General features: G+C 26.5%; 1 protein-coding gene across 1 annotated transcript; it reads left to right on the forward strand.

Moving 5' to 3' along the window:
• The first annotated feature begins 56 nt into the window (after positions 1 to 56).
• LOC107438308 (protein canopy b) lies at positions 57 to 18,854 on the forward strand. The gene is made up of 6 exons (XM_043038555.2): positions 57 to 637; positions 2,926 to 3,049; positions 4,325 to 4,459; positions 8,224 to 8,308; positions 11,656 to 11,773; positions 18,626 to 18,854. The coding sequence occupies exons 1-6, from the start codon at positions 511 to 513 to the stop codon at positions 18,775 to 18,777; spliced, it is 741 nt and encodes a 246-aa protein (XP_042894489.1). The 5' UTR covers positions 57 to 510; the 3' UTR covers positions 18,778 to 18,854.
• Positions 18,855 to 19,055: the final 201 nt, after the last annotated feature.

Consider the following 19,055-nt stretch of genomic DNA (forward strand, 5'->3'; position numbering starts at 1 on the left):
ATTTTCCGAAATAGTTTTGTAGAATTTTTTAAGTTGAACGTTTGTTTTTAGAGTTCAGTGCAAACAGTTTTTCAAGTGGTAGTTCTAAAATACTTTATTTATCAGTAATAAACCGATAAAAGTGAAGTTAATAGGTTTTTGCAGTTGTTAATCGTCATTCTTTTAAATTCTAAATACCGCAGATGTTTTGATTCTTTTTCTTTCTTTTTTGACGGACAACATTTGTATATTATTGTAATTTAATTTATATTGTAGAAAGTTTTTGTTAAGTATTTATGTAGCAGGAAACGTCCAGATATTAGTGTTTATTAGATGTACAACACTTCCTATTTACCAAAATGTTATCTCTTCAATATTGCTAATTAAAAAGTATTTTTTGTCAGCTTGTTAAAAGTTAGCGCGTAATCTAATTATCAGTAGCCACTGATAGAACTACGCGTAAATTGAGCCGCTAAACGAAGTAGATAAAACTTACCCCCATGTGTTTTTAGCGTGTAGAATATATTCAATATGGCTCGATTACGTTTATGGATTATTTTCTGTTTGTGTTTCATTTTTAAATTATCTCAAGGAAATGATGAGGAAGAAACACCGGAAGAAGAAATGTATGGTGTTAAATATGCAAAAAATTGTGAAGGTAAATTTGTATGCTGTTAATCAGTAGGTAAAATATAATTAATTGATAAAATAATTAAAAGTCCGCAAATTAAGAAGTAGATAAAATATCTGCAAGCGTTGATAATTTATATAATATTCAATATGGTATAGGATCTATTCAATATTGTTTGATTGCACGTATTGATAATTTTATTTATGAGTTTTCCATTAATTTTTAAATTATCTCTTGGAAATAATTTGGAAAAATCAAAAGAAATGTGCGGTATTAATTTTGCTAAAAATTATAAAGTTAAATTTGTATGCTGTTAATTGAATACAATAATTAAAAGCAGATAGGAGGTATGAACAAATTAATTAATCAGGGTTCAATATAGACCTTACAAAGGACAAGGCGTTAGAAACTGAAAAGGACACCTATCACCAAAAGGACATTATTCTCTTAATATTTTCTTGGCTTTAGGATACAAATAATATACAAAGTTCTAAATTTTGTCTAGCCATGGAATCGTCAAGAATTTAACTCTTCTTAATATTGCATTAAAAGCCATGTAAAAAGAATTTAAAAAATTATTAATAACTTAAGAAAAAAATAGCTATCAAACAATATGTAGTTACCATGGAATCGTGTTGAAACAAAAGCTTCAGGAAAGTTATAGATGAAGCTCAAAATATGCATGCATCATATTGACAGATTAATTATATCTTAATTTACAAAACTGTCAAGCAATATGTAATTAAATCGTGTTGAAATAAATGCTTCAAGAAAGTGATAGATGAAGTTCAAAATACGCATATCATAATGACATATTAACTATATCGGAATTTACGAAACTATCAAACAATATGTAATTACCATGGAATCGTTTTAGAACAATTGCTTCAAGAAAGTAATAGATGAATTTCAAAATATGCATATCATAATGACATATTAATTATGTTTTGAAACTAAAGGGGAAATGATTGAAAAAAAATTATTGCCTTGAAAATAATCAGAAAATCATAAAGATTTAGAAAAAAATAGCGCTAATGTTTTTTTTTTAACTCGTTATATATATAAATATATTGGGGCGGTTAATTGCTTTCAAAGGGCATGTAGGGTGGAAATATTTCATTTAAGTGACTCTCCTGAAATGAACCCTGATTTCTGAGAAGTTTTTATTCATATTAAAATAAAATGTTTTGACCTATATGCTGTAAGATTTTATTTGAAACTCATTAATAAATTCATTCATTTTTTAAAAATTTTTATTAGTTCTTATGTACCTTCAAAAATCTAAAGCCAATTTATTTAAAATATGTAAAAATATTTGCTAAATTAAATTCAGCATTTGTCAAATACCGAATTTCATAATTTGGCGAATTCAGCATTTATCTATGCTTACTAACATATGGCTGGATTCAGGATTATGCTTGGTAGAAGTGTAGAAAAAATGAGCTAATGTAATGGTATCAAATTAATGTTTTTAGTGAGTTCTCAACCATTTTACGAAACTTATTTATAGCAATAAAAGGAACCAAAATTCATTATCTCTTAGCCTTTGAAGATAATGCAATGTTTATTTTTCATAGGTTTTGATTATCTTAAGGAAGATATATGTCCTGATCTGCTGCAGAATGGGAGCAGCTTCAGTACAGAGATCTAATTATTTCCCAATAAGGATTTGCCTTTGCAAAAAGTCCTAGGCACAAAACATTATAAATTGACACATATCTTGAAATAAATCACACTCCTAGAAATCAATTCAAATTCCGCAGAACCATCTACAAATTTGCAATATAATATAAAAAAAATTAACATTTCGATTAGCCGGACGCTAGCGAAAAATCAACCAAAAAATTTAGACTACCGTAAATGTTTTACTATTTTTTTTATTTTATTTCTTTGAAACACTAAGCAAAATAAATGTTTGTGAAAAAAATATTGAATAAACTGAAGTAAAAAAAATAATAGTTGAATTTTTTTCGCACTTGTCAAACCAAAAAATATCATAAAAAATATGAGGCCAATAATTTTATTTTGTGTTTGTATTATTAAAAAACAGACTTAATATTTTCTTGTGAAATATCTATAATTACTTTATAAATACCTTTGTATTATATTATTATTAATTTTGTAAATATAACTTAACTTTTAACACGGCTCTAGTTCAAGATAAACTTTTATAACTGTTTAACTTAATACAAGTAAATAAACTAGACATCTTTATGATTTATAAATAGATCAACATATACTGATATGAAAATATTTTCCAACACTTGTTGAATTTTACTTTTTCCGTTATAAATGTATTTATATATTTTTTTTAGTTTGCAAATATTTAGTATTGGAATTGGAAAATAGGCTTTCTGAAACTGGCAAAACGCATGAAGTAATTGAAATGGGATATGAATTGGACCCTGCTGCAAGAAAAAAGAAAAAATATACCGTATCGTAAGTTATGAATGATCACATAATGCTAATCTGAAGGGCACCATTTTTGAATAACATACACATGGCAAAATATTTTGATTCATTATAATAGCAATGGTCTAAGAATAATTTCTCCTGAAGAATTTATTTTTATTATTAATTTAGGCGTGTCAAAATATCACATTACTTCTAAAAAAAAGTAACTGTAATTTCTTGAAGAAACGCCTCCTTGGTATATACGCCGCACCCTCAACGATCGGCCCAAAAAATTTTACTTTGATTTACTATACTAACCCAGGTATTGATTACAGACTCAACACATGTTCTAAATATGCATATATATAATTTAAATAGCTTTTTGAAAATCAATAAAAGGATATTGAATATACAAAAAAAGAGAAACAATCCTATTGTATAAAATGGATTTCAATAACTTTTTAAGTTTATTTTCTAATTTTAATTTGAAGTATCCATTAAAATATGAATCAAATAATTAATGTAACAAAAATCATTAAAATTGCTAAAAATAAAACAATCTTACTTTTAAATCACCATTAAATGGTAAATCCAAGCAAATTTAGTTTACAGAAAAACTAACGAATAATTCATTCAGATATCACATATACATGCATCGCTTGAAAACCTACAAAATCAGAGCTCTTCGTATAGGAGCAAAATAAGTTTATCTGTTCATTGTTTATTTCGGGTTTATCCCTGTCACTAACACTTTCAGCATCACTTTCGGTTTCACTTTTTCCTGGGATCCCAACCTTTTGGAAATGCCAGCATGGCAAGCAATCACTTGTGCAACTGCTCTAAATTCAAAATGTGCCTGTATACTACTCTATGATTCAGTGATTAACGGCTAGATAAATTAAAATGTTGAATTATCTAAAAAAATTTCCTTTTAAGTGTTTTTAAATTACCATATGTTGTTTATGTTAATTGTATTGCCTTAATTATATAATAAGAGTAATTATTTCAATTTAAAGTAACTTATTAAAATTGAAAACTGCTTCTTATACTATTGATAAATGATTAGTAATGTTTATTTTGTAATATTTTTTGTTTGTTTTTCAACGCCTTAATAATTTTATAATGTGGCATAAGAAAAACTGAATTTATATTTTTAAATTTCTTTTTGGCACAGTTAAAATTAAGCAGTTAATTATAATATTAGCATCTTTGTAAAATATATGCATGGTACTTAATTAAATATTATTTTGCAGCTAAGTTTTTATTGAATCGGGGTAATGTATTTTTACATACACTTACGACATTTTCCATTTTTTATAGAGAACTACGTCTTGTGGAATCATTAGAAGGTATTTGTGATAGATTACTTGACTACAATATTCACAAGGAACGGAAAGATAGTACGAGATTTGCAAAAGGCATGAGCACTACATTTAAAGTTCTTCACGACTTAGTGTGCGTATAAATATTGTATTTTATTCTTTTTTTAAATGTTTTGTTTCTTAGTGTGGTTTTTATCTAGTGGCACCCTTGTCGTCCTTTACCTGTAATAAATCTTTATTTTTTTCCCTATTTAGTTGCACATTTATATTATAACTATATTTAATTTCATATTTATAATCATTAAAAAAATAATTTAACAATCTATGTTTGAGATGTTTAGAAGTAAAGTACCATACTTATTTATAATGAATTGCATAGGAATCAATTTAAAAAATAAGAATTGCAGTGAAGTGAGCCAATAAACAAAATTGTTTCTTGTAGTTAATATTTTCTTTGCACTTTAATTAAGAACATGTTTGCTTCCTATTTCTTGCAGCTAATAAAAAGAAAATATGCATTAATCAGTAGTAAAAAAAATAGTCAGAAAAAATAAAAAATTAAAAAAACACACTATAAGCAGCCAAATATCTTTATTCAGCAAATCAGTTGAAAGTTTATTGCAACAGCAATTAATAGTGTGCATACAACAGCATTGTTAACACAGCGTATACATGCTAACTGTTTGCATGTTATAATTTGCATAACCCTACAACTAACCAGGGTTGGCAAGTTTTTGACACATGGCAGTTTTTCCCGGTTTGTACCATGGTTTTTACCGTCATGTCAGAAACCCATAGTTTTGATAAAACTGTATTTTAATTTGAGTTTAACTGCTTATGATTTTTTAATTTTTGGACAATAAAATTAGAAAAAAGTTGTTAAAAGATATTTAAGAACAGATTTTTGCATTTTCCCAACATGATTATATCAAATCATACTATTTGAAGTAAAATATTAGGATACTAAACAAAATTTTTAACATTTCCAAGCATAATTTTGTTTGGCATATTACATTACTGAGAGTTTGTTAGTAGTTACAAGTTTTGTTTAGCTTATTTCTAATATTTAAGAAATGCCAAATTTTAAATTCTTCTTTTTAGTTCTTGAATTTATTAATAGTTCCAAGTTTTTTTGTTTGTTTGTTTATTTCTAACAATTAAGATGTGCAAAATTTTGAAACCTTTTCAAATCAAGCTATAATGATAAAAGTTAAGTATCACTATTTTCAATAAGTATGTTACAATATTTCTGTATGAATGTATATCCTTCTATAAGAATACATGTATATAGTTGCAAAATCAATAGCAATCATTTACAACATTCATTTATAAAGGCAATTAAGTGAAAATAATATATTGTCCGCTATATGCCATAAATTAAAGAAAACAGTAGGCTTTTGACGGTTTTTGCCGGTAAAAACACGGTTTTTACCACTGTCATGTCAAAAACCAGTTTTTGATGGCAAAAACCCAACCCTGCAACTAACCCTAAGTATAGTTTTGAAATATAAGATTTTACTTAGAACAGGGTTGGCAATTTGTCTGGAAGAAACTGGACAAAATTGAAGAAACTAAAATTGACCGATACAAATGTTTTACGAAAGTTTATTAATGAATAATTGAAATTTAAAACGAATAAATTTGTGAAAGGTAAAAAATTTACATTTAACTATTTTTAAAAATAACTATTTTTATAAAAAATTTTCTTTTAATATTTTTTAAAAATAACTATTTATGAAAATTGTATTTTTTACTTTTTTTAAAATTAATTAAATTATTTAAATTTTATTCAGAATTTTAAAATGTACCTAATTTATTAATATAATTATTTTGATTTATGTTATCCGTATTTCCTGAAATAAATATGTGCACTTATATCTAGATAAGTAGGTCTAGATAAATTATTTGTAATTGTATTATTTAATATTTGAAAATTTAATTTCCTGTTTAATATTTTTTAGTAAAGAAAATTTTTCTGCATTGGTTGGAAAAAACCCATTTTTCAGAGTGTGGCTTTTTCAATGTTTTTTTACTCTGTAGAAAAAAACTTGTCATCCCTGCCTGAAAAATTCATTAAATTGAACCTAATTAAAAAATTATTAGATGTTTTGTTGATAAATATAGAAGTTGGTGAATAGTGATCTAAAAATTTTTAATATATTCTGCTTTACTATATTTCATTTTTATAAAATCTGAATAAAATTTCAGTAAAAGCTCAACTATCTGGAACTTGAAGGAAAAGGCACATTTCAGATATAGGATAATTCCTTATATTTGGGCACCGCAAACTCATTTTTGCTGTAACCTTATTTTTTTAGAAAAAATGCTTTGCAGAGCAAGAAAAATCCCAATCAACACTTATAAAAAAAAAAATAACAATAAAGAAAAAGAAAACTATTATAAATAGTTTGCTACCGAAGTTATTTAAGTTATCTATAAAAAAAATTTACTTGCAAAATGGAAACAAAGCACAAGTAAGAAACGGAAAAAAATTGTACAATTTGTATTTATTATTTAATATTGAAATGTTTGCCATGTTGTAATATTTACTTGCACTATAGTAAAAACATCAATCAAAACAAAATTATATTAGAATTGCTGCTAGCAGAAAAATAATGAAGTTAACATGAAAATGAATTAATATATTATTATAGCTGAAAAATAAGAATTTAAAGAAATAAAAATTTCAGAAATTTGCAAAATTTTAGTTATTTAATCTTTTTGGTTTGTCAAATTCAGGATAGCATGGCTTTTAATGTTTCTACAATTGCAAAAGTTATAAAAGCCAAAATCTGTGAAACCAAATTTAATTTATAAATAAAGTGAAGGCTGTTATTTTGAAATCTTTAATTTGGCAAAGAGAAGTTTTTGTAAAAAAAATTTTTCAACTTAGCTCCTAAATTGTATTTCTTTTACTTTAAAAATTTGTAAGCAAAATCATGGTAATCAATGTGAATTATTCTTTTCACAACATAAATAATTTTTTTTAGCTTCCAATTTAATGTAAAAATCTTTTTCATTATTTTTTTATTTTTAGGTTTTTATAGATAATGAAATTTAGGAAAATATTAACAGTTGAAAGTTTCAGCAATTTCATCCACAATCATTTCTAGAGTGCTATTTGAATGTACATTTAATACTAAAATGTTATAATTCAATTTTATCCCATCCATCATTAATTCCATCATCCTTCCATTTTTATCCCATCCATTTTCATCCTATTCATTGTTTAGAAAGAAATAAAAAAGAGGTATATTACTCTGTAACACTGAATTTGGTATTGCCCTTCCAGAGAAAGTTGCAACCATTAAGTATGTAACTATAATAATTAAAAAAAATTCTAATCAGTTTTTAACTTGTTTCATTGTTTTCTTTAGTAATTATATCTCATTTCCTTATTATTCATGATTTTATCACTAATAATGATAAAAATGTTATTCTTTCTATTTTTTTATAAGAGAAAGCAAATATATTTTTTTAAATTTGTTTATTAATGGTTTATAATTTCTTGATTATATTTTAATTTTAATCATTTACCATGCTTAAATTTTATTAAGTATGTTTCTTTAAGCAAAACATTTCATCAACCGTATATACTTATCATTGTTTTCAATATTAATGCTTATAGATTTTTGCAAAGTGTTTATATCAAATCTGAATATCCTTAAAATTCTTTTTAAACATTCAAGTTTCTAATTATGTTTTTATTTAATGGAGAATAGCGTATACTGTTTCGACCAAAAATATTGGAAAATTATTAAAATTTCCCTCACAAGAGTTATTTAAATCTTTGAGTAAAAAAAATATCTTTGTTTAAAAAAAATCTTTTTTAATTATTCCTATTCTGTGAGTGACACTTGTTATTTTCTAATTTTTTTATTCTTTATAATGTATTAGTGATAAAGGTGTGAAGGTTGAGCTAGGAATACCCGAAGAATTATGGGACAAACCTTCGGCTGAAGTAACAAATTTGAAAATGCAGGTAATTTTTATAACAATTTTACAAAATTATTCTTTGTACTTCATGTATCTAGAATAATTATTATGAAAAATATTATTAACATATCACAACATCAGCTTTTTTTCTTCTTTTTTGTTTGCTGCTAGGAAAGAAAAGTTGAACTAATTTTTGCAACACAAATTTTTCAATATTGATTTTTTTAGTTGCTGTAACTACTTACTTTGTTATGTTGTTTGCTGCTTTATTAATTTTAGTTACTCCGCTTATACTAATGTTAATAGTATTAGAATGTATAAGTTTTTTTTTTATATTTAATGATTGATGTTTAATGATATTTAATGATAATTAAATTATTTTTACAAATTAAATCTTTCTACTAACTCATGTTATTTTAAATATTTTTAACTGAAAATTTGATTACATCAGCTTTTTTCTCTCCTTATTTCAGCTTTAAAAAATAAAAATATCTGAAAAATGACATTAATGCATGGCGTTAAATGGCATTAATAGATTTTAATTATAGTATATAGTTAATTATAGTAATGGCATTAATAGATTTTAATATTCAGGAGTGATTGTTTTCCGGGTACCCCCTTGAAGTCATCATTCTTTTTTTTTTTTTAGGTTTTAAAATTGAGTGCACAGCATTAATGTATTTTCATATACTCCTGAGACCGTTGAATATGGAACCTTGCGAATTAAAAACTTATATTCCGACAAAATGGTCATGGAGTTTCACTATCCGCAAATTCTGAATTTCGAATTAGATATTTAAGTAATCACTTTTAACGCTCTTGCATCACTTTTGCATCTTGAATCACTTTTAACTCTAAGAAAATTTTCTTTTCAAATCCATGTGGCGTTCTAATTGCTCTTTCAATTATTGTTTTTGATTTTCACAAAGATTTGAATAACTCAATATTTTTTAAGCAATATTGTTCTGACATGCAAAATTCAAATCAAGCATTTTGAGAATCACTTTTTGTTGTGCTGGATTCCATCATAAATCCATGTGGAGTTATAAGAAAATAGAATAGAAAAAAAATTATTAATCCTGTAGCTTTAATATAATTTTTTTTTACTTTAAAAATTGCTTAAATATTATAACTATTATCTATAAATTAACTTGGTGTCATTTGTAATAGCTTTTTATTCCTGTAGTTGAATCTTGTAAGAACTAATAGTTTTAAGTTTTTTCTTAAATTAGTTAGTATAAAGATGTGATATATTTATCATTGGTAGGTATTTAAAATACCAATCTTAGTTCAAAGAATTATGTTAAATGTGTAGTTAGTAAAACTATTTGTGTATTATTTTTGGTGTATAAATTAATATCTTGATATTAATTTTTACAATAAATTTTTGCTTATAAAATTTTTAGGGGTTTTGACTTAGTATCAAAATTATCCCTGAATATCACATCACTCAAAGCATTTCATATAGTGCCCTTTTTGGGTAAACTGTGCATTATATCATCGTTATTTCTTGAAAAAATAAGTTAAATGCATGTAACCTCTTTTTAAACTAATTTTTCTTTTCCTAAAAATCTTTACTGAATTTTATATTAGAGTTTCTTAAATCATTTGTTACGGTAAATGTATGCCTACTCTCATAATTTTTTCAGGATATTCTCTATTTTTATTTTAATAACTAATAAAATATTACTTTATATTCTGAGATGGAAAAAATGGTTTTTGCATAAAAATATTCTGGTATTGCCTTGTTTTTTATAATAACAATGTCTTTAGATTCTTTTCCTCAAGAGGTTCATTTATATGAAACTGAATTTTCAAGTTCAGTAAGTGGTACTTGTGGTATTGCTATATTGTCGACATGATAATAATGCATTCATTTCATAAGGACATACATTATAAGTAACTAAATAGATTAAAACTAAATACATTTTTAGATTTGTAATTTCGTTTTTCATGTCTAGTTTAAATTTTTATCTAATTTCTGAAAGGGAAAGAGTAATGCAAAAATAAATAAATGAATGAATTACATATGTATCTTTATATGTTAGTATCCTTAATCCTTGCACATTAATTTTTAAAGTGTTTAATTTAATGACTAATTAATATATTTCTACAAATATATTAATTAGTCATTAAGATACTGCTTTTTAGACCCACTGGAATTAGAAAGCAGGGATGGCCGCGGTTGAGAAGGGCTGACTCAGTGGAGTCTGATTTTCTCGCAATTAATGAAAATAATTGGAGATGTAAGATAAATCGGAAATCTTCAGAGGAAGGCATTTGCTCACATTGGGCTGTCTAGCCAACTATGATGATGATGATGAATTAATATATTTTCCAAATACTGTGACCTCTCCTTTCTATGCTCTTTTTTTTAATTCACGTTGGAACATCATGCATTATCATTTATCACTCACAAAGGTTAATGATTTGTAGTATTTTTGTATATGAAATACCCGGTAGGAGAATTTATGAAATAAATCTGCAGCACTATCTTCATAAATTTCAAATTCCTCTGATTTTACCGTAAAGCAATTAGACAGAGATTATTGTTGTATAAATTCAACTTATTCTAATTTATATTGAGTACAATTTGCAAATATAAGGTCCTTTGGAATCATAATAATTGAGGTAGTGGTCAACTATCATTAATGAATGGTGCACAAACTCTGATTAAACAACCCCTAAAATTATGAATAATTCAAATTTCTCTTCTATAAAAAAGTTGCTTTTCAAGTAAAATGAAGTTAATCCTTATAAATATTTGATAGATCTTTCACACTTTTCCTCTTTTTTACTACAGTACGGAACCTGATATCCGGAAATCAGAAAACCAAAAAACCGGAACGAAATTTGATAAATTTTCCCACCATTTTTTTAAAAAAAATGTTTTTTCCCTCATAAGAGTTTAGGATTTTTCTTTCTTTTTTGAAAGATGTTTACCTTACCATCATTTTGGAAATAATCATTAGTGTATCTTCATCGTTTTTTCTTCTTGTTAAGATTATTTCCAAATATTTCTTTTTAGTTGGGTTTAACACTTAAAAAAAACAGCTTTTTGTAGCGATTCAGAAAAACGGAAAAATCAGTTATCCGGAATAGCGGTGGTCCTAATCGGTTCCCTACTGTACTTGGTTTCTTGTTTTATTTCTAAGGAAAACACCCCAATTTTTTCCCTGTATTCTGTTATGTAAACTTCCATCTTTTCTAACTTTTAAACATTTAATTAGTTTTGATTTTATGTGCAATTATTCACATTTATCAAACTATTTTTGGACATTTTTTTTAAATAAATTATTAAATATATACTTATTAATTATCATAAAAATACACACATTTAATATTATCACAGAAATTGTTATGTATAATATAAACTGTATAATTTTTTTTCAGTGTGAAAATTTACTAGAGAAACATGAAGCTGATATTGAAGATTGGTATTTTAATCATCAAGCTGTTCCTTTAAAGCAGTTTTTATGTATGGATAAGGCTTTGCATAAAGGAGATACAGGTATAAAATTATTTTATTCTGAATGTTTCATATATTTTGTATCTTATTTTATTATTTATTTATTTCAATATTGAACAATTGTAAGGCCGCTGCTGCTTTGGATGTTCATTTTGTTTATAGTGAAAAAACTATAAGATTTAGAAACTTGAAATTACTAAAATGTATAGAAAAGTGTACTGGGGATGGAATAAAAAATACAATTTGACTGTTAGTTAATTATTAGTTGTTAAACTTGTAGTTAAAAAAAACCTTGTTAGACATTCAATTGTCCGTGAAAATGACTTTGTTGAAATTCTATGTGCTGATTGGACCTTTTTGAATTATAACTTAAATGAGAGTTTTTTTTTTTTCAAAATTCCTATTTGCTTGAAATTTATTACAATTTGAAGTGTTTTTTTGCAGTTTTTTCTTTAAATAATTAATTTACAGAAAAAGTTGTAGAACTCTTACAAACAATTCTTGAATCCCAAGAAAATATTGGCTATCAGGGATTTGCTGCTCTTTCTAACCTGAAAAGAATTATCGAAACAAAGAAGGTTAATAGTCAGAAATCTTTGAAAAATTATTTGCAGTGTTAAATGTATGTTTAAAAACTTTTATGTGAATAGATGTGTGTGGTACAATTAATTAACAAAAATGCCAGTATTTTTTCTACTAAAAACAATTAAAGCACTTTAAATAGAATTTTTTAATTAAATTGAATTTTTTAAAGTACCTGTATAACTCGAAACCTCTTTATCTCAAATTTTCATCCTTGGATTCAAGATAAGCAGGTTCGACTGTATAAGGTTATCATTTTACCTTGTTAACAAGTAAAATTACTTCTCATTTATTAATGCTTATTGTATCCCATATTCTGTATTCATAAGTTTTTTTTTTTTTTCAAGTTTATTTTAATCTAGCTATCATTTCTTTTCATGACGATTAACATATTAATACAATGTGTTTATATAAAATTGTAATTATTATATTTCTCTACATAATTATCTTTTTTTCTTAACTTTTAAGAAAATCAATTTGAAAAAAAACGGTATCTATCATTAAATCTGATTCTGAGAAAAAACCGATATGCTCGTGGACATGAACTGTTTTTTTTTTCATAGCATGTTCTATCTTCACTAAGGAAAAACTCGTGGGGGTAAAAGAGTTCCAATTTTCCATGTGCAACAGATGGCAATCCAATCGGAACTTCTGTAAAAAATTGACATTCCCCTTGATCTTCAGTGATTAATAAAAAGCAACTACGGGATTTGGTAAGCAAAGCAGACCGCATGTAGAGCCTCCTAGTATATATGTAAAAAAAAAATTTATTTACACCTTCAAGTCCTTTTTATTTTTATTGAAATGTTAAATGCAAGCTTTGAGCATTGTTTATCTTCTCACTCTCCTTTTTTTTTTTAACATATAAGCAATGTTATATAATTTCATAGACTCTACTTACATTTGTAATTATTACCATGCCTTATAATTGTAAATTAATTTCAGTCATAAAAAGTAGTTAGTTAAATTACACGCCTTAAAATGATAAGGGTAGCTTTTGCTCACTCATAAAAATTGTACATTCTTATTCCAAAAGTGTTATTTTAAATTCTTAAATTGTAATTTTGCATTCTTGTAGACTACACAAAAGCATTTTTGTGACTGTTTGATAGATAGTAGGAGTGCTCTAGAACAAGAATTATATCATATCTTCTGTAACAAGACATATTAAATACAAATGTTCTGTTGGTCAAAAACAACTCTCCTTAGTAAATTACGTTTTTTAGTGACAAATAATTTTATTTTCCGAACTAAAATTATAAAAAGGAACCTTTTTATTTAAACAAAATTATTTATAGTTGCATTATATTATAAATTTACTATTATATTACATTATAAATGGAATAAAAATTATGATTAGATTTTTATCTTAAACTGTCACGTGTAGGATGTTGGGCATAAATAGTTCTATTCTTAACATAAGTTTTTCTGTAGGGACTTGGATTGTTCTGTGTTGTTTCATCATAGTTTTAATTGATTTCTGTTTTAAAGTTTATAAGAGAGTTTTTAAAAAAACAAAAAACTTTTCTTGATTCTGATATATTTCTCTACATTAAATGTCACTCATGTATGACTGGCATCTCTAACAACTAAACAGCTTGCCTACGTCTTTTTTTTAAAACTTTTTATCTTTTTAACATAGTCTTTGCATGTACAGTGTATCCCAAGCAAAGAATAGTCTATATATGCCATAAGGTTTATTCCATACTTTTTATGAACAGTCCTTTTTATGAAAGGTATAATCATAAAAATGGTTTAATGAATTTTCAAAAATAGGTGCCCAATCTTGGGAAAAACAACAAAAATCAGTAGTTTGTTCAGACTTTTTGTAAAACGTACGCTTTTTGTGAAAAATCTACTCATAGTTTTGGGAATAGGAAAGAAAAAAGTCCCATTTTTGTGAGGGGAAAAGAAAAAACAATTTATATCTTTTAAGGAATTTCAGTGCTAAATTGAGTTAGAAACATAATTTTTCAAAAGTTTTGTGAAGGATGATAAAATATACTCATGATAAACTGTTTAATGAAGGATGCATTTTAAGGGCAAAAAGTTTAGTGAAGAGTCTGCTAAGAAACCCAAATTTCTCCTTATATTTCTGTTGCACTAAGAAGAACAAAATAATGCTGTTTTCTAATAGTAGACAGGGTTTAATAAAAAAAAAATATAGAAAGTTTTATCTATTTTTAAGTAAAAAGAATTTTGTTTTATTTGTGAATTTCTTTAAATAATGAATCAATTCGAAATTTTCATTATTGAATGTATTTTCAAAAGTCAAGGCATTTATACTATTCTCAATAAATTCTGGAAAAATAAAAACATAAGAAATTCAACAAAAATTAGAATTTTCAATGCTAATCTTAAATTTGTCCTACTGTATAGATCTGTAAAATGGCACTGCAACAAAAATAACATGAAAAACCTTTAAGTTTTTATTAACAACTGTTTAAGAAGAATCTTGCATTCCAAGTGGTGCCATAAAATTTGTAATGCAGAAATCTGTAGAAAAGCAAAACAGAAACCGATTGATCTGGAAATTAAAAAATAGGAATGAATTGATCATGTTCTCTGTGAGATGGAAAACTATTATAGAAGCCCTATGCTGCAATTCGGAGTGAAAAAGGAATATATGTACACCTTTGTTTAACGTGTTTCCTCGGAACAAAGTGGGAGTGAAATAGTCACTAAGCCTAACCTTAGAAGAAAAACATCACAAATTACAAAGGTTAAACCTTAATGCCATAATTTTTGGTTAATTTATTATGAGAGTATATTGATCCTGAGACAAATATTGCTTTTTCGCCATAAAAATCTGGAGTCGATGTCTTCAGGAAAAAAAGAGAAGTACAAAAAATATTTTTAACAGTAACACAATGGACACAGGAGGAAATTAAGTGGTCTTTAAAGATTATTTGAGCTTAAAATACACATATGCCTCACCCTTTCACTAAACTAGTTCTCCTACAACGCATGAGTGATCTGCCTGGATGTGACAAATATTCTTACTGAATGCATATTGACTCACCTGTCCCAAAGAGATTAAAGGTGGTATAATAGTTTGACAGAAATGAGCTATATTGCCTGTCTCAAGTTTATCTCATTGTAGAATAAATACTAAGAAAAATAATTTATTTAATATTAATTTAATTTCAATAACTTGCACTATTTCTTTTCTTGCAAATATATTAGATATTTTTTTTTTTTTTTCAGAATATTTTAAGTTTTTGCCTAGTTTATGATAGTTAATCGATCGACACAAGTGATAAATTTTCAAAATCAATGTGAAAGTAAATCAATTTCTCTCATCCCTTATGAGATTGATGACCACCCGTCTTTTATATATAAATAACAAGAGACAGATTAAAAACTAAATCTGATAATAATTTGAAAATGTGTGTATGGAATGTGTAATTGTATAGCAAATATGAATTAAGCTCAGTTCAAAGTTCACTCTTTGTTTAAAGTCTTGTCATTGTTTATTTGCGTAGTTTTCTATAATTTAAGTTATCTTGGGGAGTTATTCTCTATGAATGCCTCCTTTATATGAATCTCAAGAGAACTTTACTTTTGTTTCTTTTGTGAAAGCTTATCATTTAAAACTGTTTTTGTGAATGACCTAAAATGAAATAATCCTTAAAAGAAATTTTCTTTCTGCCCTCTGCAATTTTACCACAATTTTTTCATAAACTATCAGAAGTTTAATAGGCAAATAAAGAAAAAATATTTCTTTTCAAAAAATAAATGTTTTTATTGTACTTAGACACAATTAGGAAATAAACGCAAACGTCTTATGAGCAAAAAAGAAAACTCTGATATGGGTATGTTTGTTTGTATTGTAAATCACTTATAAGGGAACTTGATATGGAAATGGATATTGTTGAAATATTTTAAGTCTTTCTAGATTCAATAGATGTAAATCCTAAACTGGACCTATATTGCAAGCCTGTAATGTTTCTGTAATGGCTTTCAATATGGACCCAGTTTTGTGTATCTATATTTTGAACATTGATCCTAGAATGGTTTTGAATATGGGACCAAAGTTAATTTCTATATGGGACCCTTACAGGCTTATAATATTGGGATGTCTAGATTTTTTTCGTGTTTGTCCTAGAATGACTTTCAGTAATGAACCATGATTCATTTCTTTTCAATCTAGATCTACAATATTGGAATGTCTATATTTTGTAATATNGACATTTTTGACAGTGAGGTTTCTGACGTGATGGTTTAAACCATGGTTTAAACTGTCAAAAACTGTCACATGTCAAAAACCTGCCAACCCTGGTCATAGATAGCTGGAAAAGAGCAGATTCATAGCCATTCTAGAACCAATATATTTTTATTTTTACTTTATAACCGTCATTGACCAGCCGACCCAATTTTGGGTTTACAACTACGAATGTTCTACTCCGTAGCCTTGTAATTTTGAACCAATCCAGAAGACAAGGAAAATCCTGGATCAGTGCCCCCAGAGGTATGATTTGTTACGAGATTATGGAGGACTTAGTGACTCGACAGATATAACGTGAATCAATCACCATTTACTACACAGGGATTCTTGAGCCTGCAGGGATCAAACCTACGACCTCTTGGACATGGTCCCAAACCCCTACCAACCATTCTATCCCAGCCCTTAGGACCAATATTAAAAAAATTTAGACAGCCCAATATTTGTCATTTGGCACATGTTATTATAGGAAGCATATTTAGCCAATTTTGAGTCAGAACTGTGGCCAAGGTGAAATTGATTCTAGGGATATTATGTGCGAGTGATAGTGTATATTATATTTTAATTTTTTATGCTTTTAATTGCATTTCTCCAGCATTGATATTTTAATTTGTTTTGTGTTATGTTATACTCAGGGTGGCCACCCACCTGGAAAACCTTGAAAACCTGGAATTATCAGGGAATTTTTTTTATACTGGAAAAAACCTGGAAATATCAGGGAAATTTGGATAAAAACCTGGAAAATCAGGGAATTTTAAAGAAAAGCTGGAAATTTTTTCTTTGATAATTTTTTTAATTTCACTAATTTAAATTATTTACTAATTTTCTTAAGCTAAATTATTTCATCCATTATACCCACTTTTTTTTAAACGGAAATGTATCGCCAAACCGTTGAAATATCATCAACTTAGCGATACTTTGCTTGCATCAAAATTTGCTCCATTACAGCTCTGTCAAACTAGAATACCACATAAAATTCTCCCACGGTTGCTAAACAAATGCAGAAACCTTTGACCGCTATGGGACTGTGCAATTTAAGAAAGATTCTGGTGGAGATGGAAGAAGAGATGAGGATATTAGCTTCTGTTTTTAAATTCTGTCCTTGGGCTGAATATATTTATGGCTCAAGTTTGTTCCGATACTCTGGCGGTAATTTTTTTTTCTATTTTGACAAAATATTTTTGTATTTTTAACTTTATAAAATTCTCCAAAAATTAGTTGGTTATAATTTAATAATAATAGATTTTATATCGCACTCTTTTTCTGAAAGCTTTTCTACTCCTATTCAAAGAAATCTGTGAATTATTTTTTCTGAGCAAACCAACCAATCACACATTTTTTTACAATCACTAACAGCAATGTTTGTCGACAAATTGTTACAATTGTTGCATTAATGCTAATTTTTTCTATTTCATTTTAACCTCTTATAACATATTTTAATTTTAAACAAAAAAGGCTCCTTTGTTGGTCAATATATGATTTTTGATTCAAAATTTTGTGCCAAAACATTAAAAAATAAATAAAAAATCTTGAAAATTGTCAAAATAAATTATTTTTTTCAAGATGATATGTTAAAAAAATAACATTTTGAATAAAATATTTTATAATATAGACACTTTTCTTGTACACATCCTATACTTTATAAGAAAAAAGAAGCAAAAACCTGGAAATTTTAAGATTTTTATCTGGATAACCTGGAAAAATCAGGGAAATTTGAAATCTGATTTGAGTGGCCACCCTGTATACTGTGTGCATTCAATGTTTTGGACTATTGTTATGGAAAGTTGTGAAGAGCTCCAAGATTTTGGGTATGGTACCCTGATAAGGTTTCTAGATTTAATTCTGTCCATCATCAAATCAAAAAAAAAAAAGGGTAAACTGTTGCTGAAGTTGTATAAACAACTATATTGGCTAGTTGCATTTGGCCCTGTGTACTGAGTTTTTAAAATTTTATGCATGTAGCTTATAAATTAAAAAAACAAAATTGGAAACTTTTTATGATACCAGTAAGTTTGTAACAGAAATGTTTGGTTCACTAAAATGTATTTTGGTTTGTCTTACTAAAATGAATTATTTTGTGTATTTAGAATGTTTAGATGAAAATTATGTTCCTCCACCACCTGAGAAAAAGCCGAAAGGAGATTCTAAAGATGCCAAAAAGAAAAAAAGAACAAAACATAAAAAGGAAGAGAGTAATAAAAAAGAAAATAGAAAAGGTGAAACAAAAGATGAATTGTAGAGAGAAAAAAAATTTATAAGTAGTTTTATTTTATGTAATTTAAATTTAATAAATCTTTTATAATTTTTTACTTTCAATTTATTTACTTTTTTAAAAAAATTTTGAATATTCCCATTTATTAATGGCATGTTTGTAAATATTACTTTAAAGAAAGTAATGTAGTTTTTATTATACAGTTGAACCTTGATCCATCAATTCTGTTATCTTTGGGTTTAGACGTCTGTATCATTTTGTTTTAATAGTACCGTCACAAATGCTAATCTTATAACGCTAATGAT

This window comes from Parasteatoda tepidariorum, chromosome 3, assembly GCF_043381705.1.
Source record: "Parasteatoda tepidariorum isolate YZ-2023 chromosome 3, CAS_Ptep_4.0, whole genome shotgun sequence".
Classification (NCBI taxonomy): Eukaryota; Metazoa; Arthropoda; class Arachnida; order Araneae; family Theridiidae; genus Parasteatoda; species Parasteatoda tepidariorum.

Excerpts from the sequence above, each read along its gene's own strand:
- LOC107438308 (XM_043038555.2), top strand. The coding sequence starts at position 511 with ATGGCTCGATTACGTTTATGGATTATTTTCTGTTTGTGTTTCATTTTT. Across the intron at positions 638-2,925 it reads ATATGCAAAAAATTGTGAAG|TTTGCAAATATTTAGTATTG; the intron begins GTAAATTTGTAT and ends TATTTTTTTTAG. Across the intron at positions 3,050-4,324 it reads AAGAAAAAATATACCGTATC|AGAACTACGTCTTGTGGAAT; the intron begins GTAAGTTATGAA and ends CATTTTTTATAG.